Below are 15,419 nucleotides of genomic sequence, written 5' to 3'. Positions count from 1 at the left end.
GGAAATAGAAGTGTGCACAGTTGTAAAGATTTTGTTAGGTATCTTTTCCTTCCCAAGCAATGAAGCACATAAGCCATTCCATCCTTTCTCTGCACCCCAGTTCCAGTCCTTAAAGCAAAGGAAGACAGTATTGAAGCGCTGCTAGTGTCTGATGAAAGAAACCACTCCATCACCTGATCACACTCAGGCAGGCTGCATTCCTATTGGGCATTACAGACCACCTCTGGGCATGGGTCATGGACTGGACAGTCAATGTAGTCCTGCCTGCACAACAGTGAACAAAAGCCATTGAAAACATAAAAATTCCAGTTCTTCATCTGTTTTCAAGCCAAGCAGACTACAGCCACTAGAACCTTCCAGGTTTCAGTATTTTTAAATCGGATTATCTGGTAATTCAAAGGGTAAAGAGAGTTGACCAGCTGGCTCATTTTGAATTAATGGTGGCAGAAGTATGGGGTTCTAATGCCAACACACTGTCACATGCATTGGAGGGGAGTCATTTGCTGTCAGTCAAGTCCTTACCTATTTAATGTGACGCTGAGGCTCCTGGGACTGTGGTTGGAAGACTTAAGTCTTTAGCCTAAGGAGGCCTTCATATTGTACTAGGAGACACACAAGCCTATTTCCTTATCTGCTATAACATGAGACTATTAAGGAAAACCAACAGGATGGTGGCTCACTTCTGCCACAAGGGTGCTAAGCCTTTTCCAAACACTTGATTTTTTTTTTTTATAGAACTTCTAGTTCTTTTCTTTCTTTCTTTCTTCTTTTTGTTTGTTTGTTTGTTTTTGTTTTTCGAGACAGGGTTTCTCTGTGTAGCCTTGGCTGTCCTGGACTCACTCTGTAGACCAGGCTGGCCTCGAACTCAGAGAGATCCTCCTGCCATTGCCTCCCCAAGTGCTGGGATTACAGGAGTGTACCACCATGCCTGGCGGCAATCTGTTATATATGCCACTTAAAACTGTTTCAACACTGGGCTTTTAGGTCTGTTCTTAACATATTCATCTCCAATAAAGATGAAACTGTTCAACTCTGAGAGGTCAAAGGGTAGCTGGCACTTGTGGGGGAGGGGGCATTGTATGTCTCAATACCCAGTAGTTTGCTAGCCTTGATAGTTACTGACCTAAGGCGTGTCATACTTCAGCCTCACTGAAACCTTGCCAGCCTTTGAAGTAGCTGGACATCAAAGCAGAAAGTCACCTGATGCTGGGAGGACACATTAGGGGTCATGGTCCTGGGTCCAGATAGGGCTGTCTGCTGCTAACTGACGATGATCTCAGCAAAGTCACTTAACCCCTCTGCTCTCACTGTGAGAACAGGCAAAGTGATTGTCCTCCCCTCCTGGTGGGTATTTAATGAGATCATTCATGGGAAACATCCTCTATATTTAAAGTTGGAAATGCTCAAGTCACAAGTGGATTTTAGTATCAGATGAGAAAGGTCTGACTCAAAAACCTTTGTTCTGTAAAGGGGAAAAATTATTTAAATATTAACAGCTATCAAAAGGCATCCAATCCAAAGGGAGGGTTTTCATTCCAGATTCCACCTGTGTGTCTTCAGTGTCAAAAAGCCAACATTTGGGCTGCCAGTACTTTCTTTAAAAGATGTATATTCTGCAGTGGCGCTCACTACTGTGTCTTACGTATCCGTCACGTTCTTTCTTAGGCAGTGATTTTAGGGTTAAATGCCTTTTCCACAAGTAGATTCTGAGCTCAAAGGAGGAAGTACTCTGCATCATTAATCATTAACACAAGGACATGCCACCTGCCAGTCACTAAGCCTGTGTCACCCAAGGCCCATTTCAGAGCACACCTAGAGCTCACCTTCTAGAAGACATTTCTCCTTAATCATTTTTGGTTTTGTTTTGGGTTTGTTGTTGTTGTTGTTGTTTGGTTTGGTTTGGTTTGGTTTGGTTGGTTGGTTTGGTTTTTGAGACAAGGTTTCTCTGTGTAGCCCTGGCTGTCCTGGACTCACTTTGTAGACTAGGCTGGCCTCGAACTCACAGCAATCCACCTGTCTCTGCTCTTGTCTTTTAAACAGTGCCACCCGAATCCAGCAAGCTGACCCAGAGGTTGTAGGGGGGCTTGCTGCCAAGCCTGAGGACCCACATGGTTAAAGGGTGGAAAGAACCAATTCCCTTAAGTTGCCCTCTCATCTCCACACTGTGGCACTCATACACCCCTATACCTAAATATGCACTCGCACACACTCTAAATAAATGTATAAAAGAAAAAATTTAAATAGTAGCCAGCCCTGATATTTATTGCCTTTCTAAGCATTACACCTGTATTTTACACTAAGATTCTGTAAGATCAGTTAAAATAATTTATTTCCTTGCAGTTCAGTATGATTCTAGAACCATTATTAATTCCAAATTTCCATTTCTGTGGATCTTCATGCAGTAGCACACTTGTACCTAATAAACATACAAGTAAAAGCTAAATTCAAGGTCAGCCTGGTCTATATAGCAAGTTTTAGGCCAACCAAGGCTACACAGACTATCTTAAAGCCCACATAGGCCCACATATGCATGTGTATTTGTATGAATGGATGCATGTATGTAGGTACTTGGTCTAAACTGTGCAGCTAAAAGAATTGTAAGCACAAGCACCAGCTCCTGCACTCACTTTTTAAAATGCCTTCAATTCTGTTTTCAAGTGATAGGCCACAGGTCTGAGAGGGACATAAGTCCCAGTCTTCCCAAACGAATGTGTTAAGATTCTTAGTGTCGCCTATGCTCGCTGGGGAACCTTACACCACGGATCAGAGCCTCAAGCTTCTTATCTGGAAGAGCTAATAACCCCTACCTAAATTGCATAGAGCATCACATGAGCATGATGGCGTTGGCTGTCACATCAGAGCTGGACCTTAAGATGAGATCAAAGACACAGAAGACTGCCTCTGTCCTCGTGAAACTCAGGAACAGGCAGGGGACAAAGTGACCAAGTTGCCACAGCAGGAGTAAGCTGTATTTTGGTGAGGATTCAGAGACCCTCCCCCCCCCCCTTTTTTTTAAATGATTCTTATTCATTTTGGCCTCGGGGTATACCTAGTAACTAAGATGGAAACCTCACACTAGTTCATTTTCACCGCCAGGCATCCTTTCATCAAAATCCCCCCTTTTTTTTTTTTCCTAAAGAAGAGTCATATTAAACCCCATACTTGGGAAGCAGAGACAGGCAGATCTCTGAGTTCAAGGCTAGCCTAGTCTACAAAGCAAGTTCCAGGAAAGCCAGAACTACAGAGAGAAACCCTGTCTCAAAAAAACAAGAGAGGGGGAAGGAGAGTGTGTGAGTGTCTCATGTAGCTCTGGCTGGTCTAGAATTTGATGTGTAGACCTGGCTGGCCTCAAACTGACAGAGATCTTCCTCCCAAGTATTGGGATTAAAGTCATACACCATACCCAGCATCTACATCTTGGGCTGGTAAGATGGCTCAGTGGATAAAAGATGCTTGCCACCAGGACTTACAGTTGTGTGTAAAATTGACTACTGCAAATGGTCCCATGATTACATGCATTCATGCATGTGCCCATATACATACATATACACATGTACAAAAACTAAAATTTATATCTCTACTGGCACTATCCAACTTCATTAATTCATTTAAGTAGTATTTATTGGGCAAGGGAAAAAAAAATCAGTGATCAAGAGACACCACAAAACTCAAATTCTACTTTATTTTTTGGACCACAAGACGCACCTTTCCCCCTCCCTCCCCCAAAAGTGGGGAGGTGGGAAATCAGAGTACACCTTATGGTCCGATTGCTGGTTTTGTTCTTGTTTTACTGCTCTAAAAACTGATGGTCCGAAAAGTAGGGTAAATTGCAGAAAAGAAGCAAGACACAATATTAAGAAAATAGGATGGCCAGGCATGGTGGCACACGCCTTTAATCCCAGCACTCGGGAGGCAGAGGCAGGCGGATCGCTGTGAGTTCCAGGCCAGCCTGGTCTACAAAGCAAGACCAGGACAGCCAAGGCTAACACAGAGAGACCCTGTCTGGAAAAACCAAAAAAGAAAAAAAAAAAAAAAATAGGATGTAAGAACAGCGACTTGCATGAGGTAGTTGGGTTTCTCTGTATACTACCTAAAGTGATGGGAGTGAAATGGTTTGCATTTCAGCGCTGCAATCCCAGCGCTGAAGAGAGTGGCGCCCGAGTTCAGGGCTGCATAGTAAGACCCTTTGACAAGAACCAGAATAAAAAGCATCCCATCCTCTCTTGCCTGGGCTCTCCCAACAGCTTGTCTTCCCTGACTCTTTTCACATCCTTCAATTTTCTCTGAACAGCAAAGTGACTTTTTTCCAGTACTGAGGAAAAGTCTGGCATGTGCTGGGCAAGCACTCGACCACGGGTAGCCGTAGCCCCAGCTCTCCTGTACTTTGAGACCGTCTCAGTAAATTATTCAGGTTGGACTCGATCTCGTTGATCTTTTTGCCTTAGTGCGGAGTAGCTGGGATGACAAGCCTGAGTCACCATACCTGTTGTCAAGTTACTGCACTCATAATTAGACAACAAATACAGTAGGGTTTAGATTCTGAGGAAACAACATGAACCATTGTGAAGTAGGAGAACAAGTCATCGAAGGAAAAATTGTGGGAGGGACTGGGTGCAACCAAGGTGCGGGATTTAATCATTCACATGACCCGTACACACTAATTCTCCAGCCTCACGCTACCATACCCCTTTCCCGTATTTTAATCTTTTCCCTCTTCACTGGCTCGCTCTTTACAACGGTGGTCATTCCCGTGGCCACTTTTCACCTCTTTTCATCCACAGTTGTTCGGCTCTGTATTCTAGTCTTTCCTTTGCAGTTTTGTGTGGCCGTGTACTTGTTAAGTCGCGTACATGACTGATGCCCTTGTGAAGTCAGATGACAAGTTGAGGAAGTTGGTGCTCGCGCTCTCTCTCTCTCTGTCTCTCTCTCTCTGTGTCTCTGTCTCACTCTCCAAGTGGGTCCCAGGATCGAACTCACATGGTTGAGGCTTGACGGCTAGCGAGCGCCTCCTTCCGCTGAGCCATCTGGTCAGCCCTGTATTCTAAGCTTTCACAGCGCCGCGCCCCTCGCGTTTAAGCACTGGGTCATGTATTACGCTTGAAACGTCATGTTCGCTTCTCGAGGATGAGGTGAGGACCCACTGCATTCACCATGAACCTCGCACCTACTATGAGACTCTTGGGACAAACATCCACATGACAAGTTCAATTCTGCGAGCCCGAAATGTGGCTCCAGCCGGGGAAGAACGGCGCGGGGGGAGGAGACGCACAGGAAACCGGAAGTCCCGTGCCTACACGGGGGGGGCGGAGGCGCGGGGGGGCGTGGTTTTCCGATGAGCGCGACCCTCCACTTGGCTCGAGTGCGCGTGCGTAGTGTAGACGCTCTGTCTGGAACATGGCGGCGCGGTCGCTGTGGGCGGTGCAGCGGCTGCAGCGCCTCCTGGCCTCGGGGACCGTGTCAGAGAGCAGGTAAGAGGGCCGGCGGGGCCTGCAGGCAGTGGCGTGGGCGCGGCGATGGGCAACTGTGGGGAGGATGGCGAGGGCTAACCCGGTGCCGCCGAGGACCGGCCTCAGGTCCCATGACCCGGCATCCACGCCGCATCTCTTGCGAGGGTGGCTGAGGCCCAGAGGCGCGCTTTTTCCCAGTCAAAGAAGATAAGTGGATCCGTGGCCACGTCCCGGGAGGTAGAACCCTAAACATGACTGAATCGGAGAGGAACTCTTTGCCAGATCCCGCGCACCTGTTTCTTCCAGGGATGGATGTATTAAGGTTCTTAGCCAGGCTCCATGTGGTCTTAGGGGAGTCAGTCTCTCCCACCAGGAACGTCGCTTTACCTGTGTGTAAAAGGAGGGCGTTGGACCTGGTTTCTCCTAAAGGCCTCCCCATCAGTCTTAGGAATACTTTCAAATTACAGTAACCGTCAGCGGACTACGGAACTATGCCTAGTTCTTTTTGTTACTTCATATTTAATAATTGAGGGAACTGGAGTTCAAGGAAATTTGCTAAAATTTCCAAACTGAAGTCTTAGTGCACTTACCCTGTTGCGCTTCTTGAACTGTGGTGGTTTTGTGTTACTGGACACGGTTGATTATTCTCAGGGGATATCCCTGCGAATGAATATAAAGGCTGTCTATGAGTTAGAGATCTCTGACTTGTAAATTAGCTTCGGGGAAACCCAGGAAATTTGCATGTCCATTTGTCACTTTTTTTTTTCTTTCTTTATCTTAATGTCTGGCCTAACACCTGCACTACCAGAGCTATGAGTCAGTTGGATTTAATGCTTAGGGCGGGGTGAATTGCTTTTAAACCTTTGACAGTTTGTTGGGTAAGATAAGGAAATAATCAAGAAGAATTTCTTCCGAAGAAGTAACTATTATGAGCACTGACCCGTTCTCTTTAAATTGGCCCTATCTGGGACAGCTTTCTGCTTAACTAGGATAAATGTGGTTTTCTAAGAGAGATGGTCTTTGACCATGTGTAATTTGCCCAGACGTACGTATCTATCATAACTTTATTTTCTGAACCAAATATTTGGAAACATGTAGAATTGGATATCAAACCATAATAAAATTCAAGACGAGCCTGAAAAGGCTGGGAGAGGACAGTTCCCTTACCTGTGTCTTCAAGCTTGCTCATCACTCTGCCTAGAGTGGTCTTTCTGTAAAGCACACTTTTACCCCCACCTCCTTAAGCCTTCCTTTAGATTTCTTCCATCCCAGAGACCACTGTCCGATGTATCCCTGTTCATGTAAATGATGAACTGCTTGCTTTAAAGAGCTCTTGGGCTCTTGGACCCACAGATCAATCGAGTTGATAGCTTTTCAGTTGAAATAATTACCAGGATCTAGGAGGGGGTGATGAAACTTCTTTAAATTAGAGGTCAGAACTGCCACAGTGCAAGATCTGCTCTAACCTAGATCCCAGCCTACATTTCTATGTAAGCTGAACTAAACAGCAAATATTTTAGTGATGCTAAAAGCAAGGGTTCACTTCTCTATGTCCATAGTAGCCATGGAGACAACACACACACACACACACACACACACACACACACACGGTTTTATTGCAAGGTCTACTAACAAGGAAGTCAAGAGCAGAAGGTTTGCCTCTTTCCCAGGTCAATTGATAGGGGACTTTATAGGGACAGGGGTTGGTTTTCATTTAGGTGGTGAGAATGAGAAAGCTCTAGGGTTCTTTTGTGCCATCGTAAATGCCATCATGCCTTTTCACAAGTCATGTGTTTCTTTTTAGGGGGTGATTATGTTTTGTGTTTAGGATTTGGGGCTTGTGACATCAAATGTCATTGACAAGGCACACTGGCTTGTGTGTACGCCCATTCTTTTGTTTTGGTTTGGTTTTTGGTTTTTTGAGACGGTTTCTCTGTAGTCATGGCTGTCCTAGACTCCCTCTGTAGACCAGGCTGGCCTCAAACTCACAGCAATCTGCCTGCCTCTACCTCCCGAGTGCTGGGATTAAAGGCGTGCGTCACCACGCCCAGTCTTTTCCAGTTGTTTGTTTGTTTTGGTTGGGAATGCCCATTCTTAAAAAGCCTGTTTGAAACTGCCCCAATGGATCCTATAAGCAATTCCTGAAAAACAACTTCAAATGCTTTGTTAGTTTCGGGATTTATGTCCATTTCATTAGCTGTGCAAAATTGTAGGCTACATAACTAGTTGAGCAAAACCTAGTTGGCTAAAACAAGGTGCTGTTTTAGTGACCTGTTTATTTTATTTTACTTATTTTTTTGTTTGTTTTTGTTTTTTGAGACAGAGTTTCTCTGTGTAGCCTTGGCTGTCCTGGACCCGCTTTGTAGACCAGGCTGGCCTCGAACTCACAGTGATCCACCTGCCTCCTGAGTGCTGGGATTATAGGCGTGCGCCACCACGCCCGCCTTTACTGACCTGTTTAGTCCGTAAGCTGTACCAGTCAGAATTTCTCTTTCCACAGCACAAATCATCTTCCCTCCCCGAAAGCCTTACAGCTTTTGGTCACGAAGTCTTAGCTAAGCCTAACTCAACTCCTTTTACTCATTCTCCGCTTCTGTACGATAGAGTTAAACCAGAAAGAGCTGTGTAACTTTGTGTGGCTTCATGGTGCTAACTGTCCTGGCTCAACAGAACACCAGCTCTGTATGTGTGTTTGTTTTGTTTTGTTTTGTTTTTGTTTGGGGGGGGGGTGCGGTTACTACTATGCTACCAGAAAGATCTGCTCATATCGGCCTCCCAGTACCTGAGACTACAGGTAGTCTCATGCCACTATGCCCAGCTTAACTTTGTGGTCTTGAACAAGATATAAACCTGAAGCCTCTCATCTTGAGTTTTTTCATTGGTAAAGTAGGGTTTATTGTGGGGAGTGGAGAAAGTCCTAAGTGAGTGAAGTCCTGAATAAATGCGTGTATTGACATGAGCCAGCCATACCCAAAACTTCAGTGCCTCAGACCCATGGAGGGATGGCAGAACCTTCCTCCTGGAGTGACATTTAGAGACATTACAAAGCCTTCCTCGGGACAGAGTGGGAGTGTTAACAGTGTGTTCAGGAAAGGGTTTCTGTAGCTTTCTCCCCTCTGGAGATTTACAGCCCAAGACTGCTCCCCTACAGAGACTCCTCCCACTGAGGTTAACTAAACCTGCCCTGTTGATCCAGCTGTATACCATAAGCCCTGCCTCTGGGTTTATCTGTCGCTAATAGCCCCACCTTCCCAGATGTTAAACAACTATACAATAAGCTTGCTGAGCTTCTGCGGATCTGTGGTTTCTCCCATCGTGAGCCCAGACCACCTGACCCCAGCTTCCTGTCTGCCTTTTCTTCTTTCCCTCACTGCTCCAGTCAGGTCCATTGGTGGAGTGAGGCTGGACATTACAGATTATAATAGCATTTATTTTGTATTAGCAGAAAATAAGAAACCCGGTGTTCATCAGTTGATAAATGGATAAACAAGTGTGGCCTGTGTGCACATGAGCTATTACTTAGCAATAAAAGGTAGCCAATTACTGGTAGATGCAGTTGAGGAGGCGCCTCAGCCTTCCCTAGTGAGAATTTCTCAGCACTCAGGGATAAGGAAAAACTTGTTTAATTCGCGTGCTATTGTCTTAGAGAGGTCCAGCCCTGATCTGAACTGTTTCATGTTCTGTGTAAGGTTAGCCGTTGTCATAATCTCCTGACCACCTTAGGGGGTCTTTTTATCCTTACCCCAAAGGAGAGTTCCCAGAGCTGAGCAGGTGTTACCGAAGCTGAAATTTGCAGGTTTCTAGTTAAGACAGGTTCGTCTTTAGCAAACAGAACATGTTGTCTAATCGGATACTGGGTGTGGTCGGTCTCAGAGAAAAGCAGGTGACCCTGGGTAGGGTGGAGAAGCAGAAGCCCCCAGTTTAGTTTCAGAGCAGGGGCAACTTTCTTATTCTATTTTTTTTATTCCTTTATAACCTAATATTTCCTACTTGTCAGTAAATTCATTCTATTCCTATTCTTTTTAATTAAAAAACTTGTTAGTGGTTTTTTTTTTCCCCTTATCATAATTACAAAAGTGAGCCTGAAACACATTCTAAGTGAAAAACTGCTTCTGAGTGGCCATTTAATATGGTTTTGTTGATGCTAAGCATCCGTAAAAGGCATGCCTGTAGAAAACGAAATATTGTCAGGCTTATCTGGAGCAAGTGATATCAGAGGAAATGGTAAGTGATGCAATAAGCAAAGCCTTCATTTTATGATGACACAGATGTTCTGAAGTTGTGATTTCAGGGTTTGATTGATGCTAGACATGGTAAAAATGTTTAAATTTCATACTTTCAATGGTAAATTGTGTGGCATGACAACTACATATCAATAAAATGTAGGGTGAATGGGAAGTTTTGCCTGCGTGGTGTCTGTGCACTGCCTGTGTGCCTGCTGCCCATCGGAGCCGGAAGGCATCAGACGCCCTAGACCTCGAGTTACAGGTGGTTGTGAACTGCCATATGGATGCTCAGAATGTAATCCATGTCTTCTGGAAGAGCAGCCAGTGCTCTTAACCTAAAGCTATTTATTACTTTTAAGAGCACTTTAAAATTTAGGTGGACAAAGCAGGAAGGTGCTTAGGAAGGAGGTCATTGTTGTCACCAAGACTGAAATTTGCAGGGTTTCTGTGTGGGGTGTTTGGGGACTCCAACTGTTGTGGTTTTGCATTTGTCTGGTGGCATTTTTTCATTATGTACCACTGCCCCACCCTACCCTCTTAGGGGATGGCTACACCCATTCAGCACTGCTACCCAAAGAACTGCTGGGGAAGACTGCAGTTCTGAGGACCCTCCTGATGGACTTGGTCCCTCCCTTGCTGAACAGGCCTTAAGGCTAAAAGCTGTTAAACTGGAAAAAGAAGTCCAAGATTTAACAGTGAGTAGTAGATTCTATATTGTTTGTTGTTTATGTCTCTTCTCTGGTTTAAATGTTGAAGTAAAGTTTTTTTTTTGTTGTTGTTGTTGTTGTTTCTTTTTTAAATAAATTTTCCTCTAAAATGGCTCTTTCATCTTCTACTGCTCTCTTGCTAGGACTATTAGGCAAAAAGAAAGAAAAGACAGAAGGAAGGAATGAAAAAAGAAAATTTGTGTTTTTTAAAATGTCACTTGGCTAAGGATAGTTTCCTTTGATATCCTCTTGTGTCATAGCATTAGATAGCTGATGGCTTGGCAGGGCAAAGGTGATACAGTGCCTGTCAGATGATGGAGAATAAATATTTGTTGGGTGTGTGAGGTCTTTGTACTGTGCTAGTCAGAGAACACCTGGCCTACTGGACATAGTTGTGGTTAAGCACTTTGAGAAGAGATAGATAAAGCAGAATAATTATTACAGAGTAGAGCAGAGCCACTCGGGGCTGCTGGACGCTGGGAAGCATGTCATACGAGAGCAAGTAAAGAGGCCAGGAATTAATTAAAGGAGAGAAGAGGACTAAAGAGGGTAACTGCCTCGAAAGAGAATAGGTTTTTAAGATGTATTCTTTGTCATATTTGAGTTGGAGTCAATGAAAAAAAGCTTGGCAGTGTTAGTTACCTAAATATGAAACTGTTCTCTCTGAATAAGGAACTTGAGACCTGATGTGATAAAGCTAGTCAGAATTACTTAGAAGCTACTGAAGAGTGAGTAGATTACTTCAGAATGTGGGAGCAGCCAACCTCGAACTATTTGTTTGTTTTTAAACAACTATAGTTTTGTTTTTGTTTTAATGATTTATTTATTATGCATACAGTATTCTGCCTGCATGTATGTAAGCATCCAGAAGAGGGAAGCAGATCTCATTATAGATGGTTATGAGCCACCATATGGTTGCTGGGAATTGAACTTGGGACCTTTGGAAGAACAGCCAGTGCTCTTAACCTCTGAGCCATCTCTCCAGCCCCAACAACTGCTAGTTTTAGTGGAGACTGAACCCCAGGCCTTGTGCATGCTGAGAAAGAGCCCTGTCACTGAGATGTATCCCCGCCTCTGTTACAAGGGTGAAATTTATAAAGTAAGAACATTCTTTCCCACTGATTTCTCATCCTTTGCTTTTGCTTTTGCTATTTAGCTGAGATACCAGAGAGCTGTCGCTGATTGTGAAAACATAAGGAGACGAACCCAGAGATGTGTAGAAGACGCCAAGATATTTGGTGAGAGATGATTCACAAAAGAATAAATGTAGCTGAATGGCAGGCACCTTTGTAGCACATTTGTAAACTGAGCGTAGTAGATATACCTGTGAGCCCCCGACTGGTCTCATCCTCCTCCCCCTACTGTCTGCACAGGCTTTGTCTGCTGCACATAGGAAGGGTGTCATAATAATGCTGGCCTTTATTTTCCTAAGCATGTACAGTTATTAATTTCCAACATCCTAGTCCATACACAAATAATCTTTTCAGTCATTAATGATCCAATGAATCAAGACACCCAGAGGAGAATCCAACAACAGTGCATACCCAGGAGTGCTGAAGTGTGCTTAATGTGAGAAGTATTGGTCTGTAGCCGCAGGGAAGTCTACACTACTGTGGACAAGAACTCTTGGTTGCTGTCAGTACTCTGCCTGTGTGTGTACATGCGTGCGTGCGTGCGTGGGTCTCCAAGTTTATAACTAGGCCAGCTGCTAGTTAGTATATACAGTTTTTAATTTCATAATTTTTTTTAAATCCAATTTTCTCTTTACCTACAGAACATAAAGTCCTTGGCTTTTGCCTCTTGTCCCACAAAGCCTAAAATGCTTCCTGTGTGGCCTTTTACAGAAGACAGTTGTTGGCTGCTGAGCTATGGAAATGTCTGGTGCAGATAGCACGGTTTTAGCAATGGGGGAACTTCTGATGTCCCACCTGCTTGATGAGCAAGATGGATGGACACCAGAAGTCATGCTTTGAGTTAGAACTAGTGTATCATTAGTTTATTCAAGAAATGGTAAGATATATGGGAACAAACTCATGCTACCTAACTGCTACCCAGTTTATTACTTTATAGCAAAATGTATCTAGACAAAGATGCCATAGAAGTCATTGACTAAGAGGTTTCCCCCTGGTGGCCAGGGTTACTTAGGAAACTGAAGAGTTTGGGGGAGAAGTGGGTTTTTTATTTTTGGTTTCGTCTTTTGAGACAGGGTCGCTATGTAGACCAGGCTGGCCTCAAACTCACAGAGATTCCTGTCTCTGCCTCCCCGGTGCTGAAATTAGAGGTGTGAGCTACCACACCTAACAGAAAATACAACATTTTTAACAGATATGTCATGACAACTACATGACCTCCTTGCAAACATAGTTTTAACTTAATAGTCTATCTTCTTGGTTACAAAGATGCATTTTTTTCTCCAAGAGATTAATACTTGTTAAAATAACACAATAAATTGGGACTGGAGAGATAGTTCAGTGGGTAAGTAATTACTTTGCAAGCATGAAGTCCTGGCTTGGGATACCCAGAACTCACGGGGCGGTGAGGGAGAGTCAGGTGTGACTAACTCCAGTGCTGGTGAGGAGGAGACAGGCAGATCCTGGGAGCTCAGTGGGCCCTCAGTTTAGAGGAAATGTTCACTCTGTCCAATAAAGCACTCTGTCTAAAACACCTAGAGCAAAACATCCTATGATGAGTCCTACCTGTGTGCACATACAGATAAACAGATGCACACGTCACACACAAAATAACGCTAATACAGTAACAAGAATGTAGTCAGGGCCTCCGAGTGCCAGCGAGAACTTGGGCTTCTGTTCAGTCGAATTTCCACTATTTATTTCACTGACTTAGACGCAAGGTCACCCCTGACAGTTCACAGGTCAACACCAAAGCTTGCTGCTCTGAATTGTCTACCTAAGGGCTGAAGACAGCTCAGTGGCACAGCGCTCACAGAGCATGTGCAGAGCCACAGGCTTGTACCTCTGCTCACCACTCTCTCCTACTAAACTAGATGATACCACATTACTTCACAGGACACTTGAGTTTACTCTTTCCCTGTGACCCCATCTGCACACCTGGAAATGACTGGGCAGCTGCTAGTTTTGCTGCTGTTGGACTAACTTGAGTCAGGTTCCCTCTCTTCTCCTCAAAAAGCTCATCTGGGTCTCATACCCTGGAAGTTAAAGGGAGCATTCCTTCCTCCTCTCATCCGCTGCAACTGGTCAGTTTTCTTGGCTCTCTCTGTGGGTGTTTCTTGTCGCTTACCTGTGGCTGCCCATTTGGCTGTAACCCTGCCCACGGGTCTTTACTCTTCAGCAGCCTTTGCTGGGCGGCATGCCATAGAGGTCTAGCAGTGACCAGCCCTTGTCCCAGTCACAGGTCACAGTGGGAACATGGGTTCTCTCAGCAGCTGAGTTTTATTTTCATCTTGTAGCAGTTCACATCGCTTTAAAAGGTTTCTGTGGACTTTCCAGCACCTTCCTATCTAGCCAGGCTCAGGGACAGGTGGCTCTTGGCAGCCTTGGCATAGTGTTGGGTTTTCTTACTTTGTGCTCCCAACCCCTACCCTCCCGATAAAGTATTCCTATCTTACCTCTTGAGAATGCCCGCTGCACAGCTGGTAGAAAACTGTTTAAGTCTGTTTTATGTAGACTTACTTAGCCCAAGTTGTAACTCTTCCCAGTTTCCCAGTAGGATTCCCAGAGATAGCTGTGTCCAAACAGACACACTTTGCAAAAAAAAAAAAGCCACTGACTTGTTAGTTCCGCTGATCCCCGGGTCCTACATGGCAACCCTCCCTCTTCAGAAAAACAAGTGTAAAGTGTACCTCTCTGGGCCCACTCAGACGCTACCGCTAGGGACAGCACTGTTCTCACACATGAATCGGGTTTCTCTGCAGGAATCCAGAGCTTCTGTAAGGACTTGGTGGAGGTGGCAGACATTTTGGAGAAGACTGCCGAGTGCTTCTCAGAAGGAGCCGAACCCGAGGACCACAAGCTTACTCTGGAAAAAGTCTTCCAAGGGCTGTCCCTTTTAGAAGCGAAGCTAAAAAGCGTGTTTGCCAAGCATGGCCTAGAGAAGATGGCACCCATTGGTGACAAATACGACCCTCATGAGCATGAACTCATCTGTCACATGCCAGCAGGTGTTGGGGTGCAGCCTGGCACCGTGGCATTAGTTCGTCAGGATGGCTACAAACTTCATGGCCGCACCATTAGACTTGCGCAAGTGGAAGTGGCAGTGGAGTCTCAGAGAAGGCTATGAACAGGCCACCAGGAACTAATTACTCTCCCAGAGTGCAGGCGCCTATGTCTCCTTTATTTATTACGCTGGTTTGTATTATACATGAGGTCCTTCATGTGCTCTGCTTTGGATTTAGTCATATTGGCTTTATCTCTACAGTGTCTTATTGGGTTTAAGTGACCTGTTTTGGTCCCATCAGGAGTCCTGCCACTAGGCATTTGAACAATGACGAGTGTCCTATGGCCTTCATCAAAATGTTTACAAAAATCATTTAAATTGGTACTCTGATGACTGAATCCAAAATTTTCTTAACTGTTTTCATCTAATTACTAGAATTAATATAGCATCTTGTATCTTGTATTTTGTGGGGAAAGGAGATGGTAAGGATTGGTTTGACATTTAGGTACTTAGGTAACGATGCTTTACCCTTGTATAAATTTAGATCATTTGGGTTGACATATATACAGAGAGGGTTTTCAAGGCTCTTTTTTTTTTTTTTATTTTACTTTTCATTTAGTCTTTTTATTGTGCTTGTATTCCCTCCTAGGGATCACACTTGCATCGTTTCATGGCCGCCCCTTTCTGGTTCTGGTTCAGAAGGGCTAAAGGGTCAGGCCAGTCTTCCTTTTTTGTTGTTGGTAAGGGGTATATGTTTATTAAACTGGTCTCAAGTCTATGAACAGGCAAGCCCTGGCTTCCTCGACAACACAACCCACTCCCAGGGAGACCAAAGCCTCCATACATCTCAAGTTTGAGAGACAGACATAGAATGTCAGGCATGATGGCTGAAACAGAGTGTTAAG

At 44.6% G+C, this 15,419-nt stretch overlaps 1 protein-coding gene across 1 annotated transcript; it reads left to right on the top strand.

Annotated features, from left to right (window-relative positions):
- The first annotated feature begins 5,325 nt into the window (after positions 1 to 5,325).
- Positions 5,326 to 15,419, top strand: Grpel2 (GrpE like 2, mitochondrial). Its single transcript, XM_051163395.1, has 4 exons — positions 5,326 to 5,468; positions 10,215 to 10,368; positions 11,537 to 11,618; positions 14,273 to 15,419. Exons 1-4 carry the CDS (start codon positions 5,395 to 5,397, stop codon positions 14,635 to 14,637), a joined length of 675 nt encoding a protein of 224 aa, XP_051019352.1. The 5' UTR covers positions 5,326 to 5,394; the 3' UTR covers positions 14,638 to 15,419.

This window comes from Acomys russatus, chromosome 20 (genome assembly GCF_903995435.1).
Source record: "Acomys russatus chromosome 20, mAcoRus1.1, whole genome shotgun sequence".
Taxonomy (NCBI): Eukaryota; Metazoa; Chordata; class Mammalia; order Rodentia; family Muridae; genus Acomys; species Acomys russatus.
Note: the sequence above shows the minus strand (reverse complement) of the source record. Positions and strands in the feature narration are given on the sequence as shown.

Bases quoted from the DNA above. Each gene is read 5' to 3' on its own strand.
- Grpel2 (XM_051163395.1), top strand. From the start codon at position 5,395: ATGGCGGCGCGGTCGCTGTGGGCGGTGCAGCGGCTGCAGCGCCTCCTG. The intron at 5,469-10,214 runs GTAAGAGGGCCG...CTACCCTCTTAG, and splicing joins GGGACCGTGTCAGAGAGCAG to GGGATGGCTACACCCATTCA. The intron at 11,619-14,272 runs GTGAGAGATGAT...GTTTCTCTGCAG, and splicing joins AGAAGACGCCAAGATATTTG to GAATCCAGAGCTTCTGTAAG.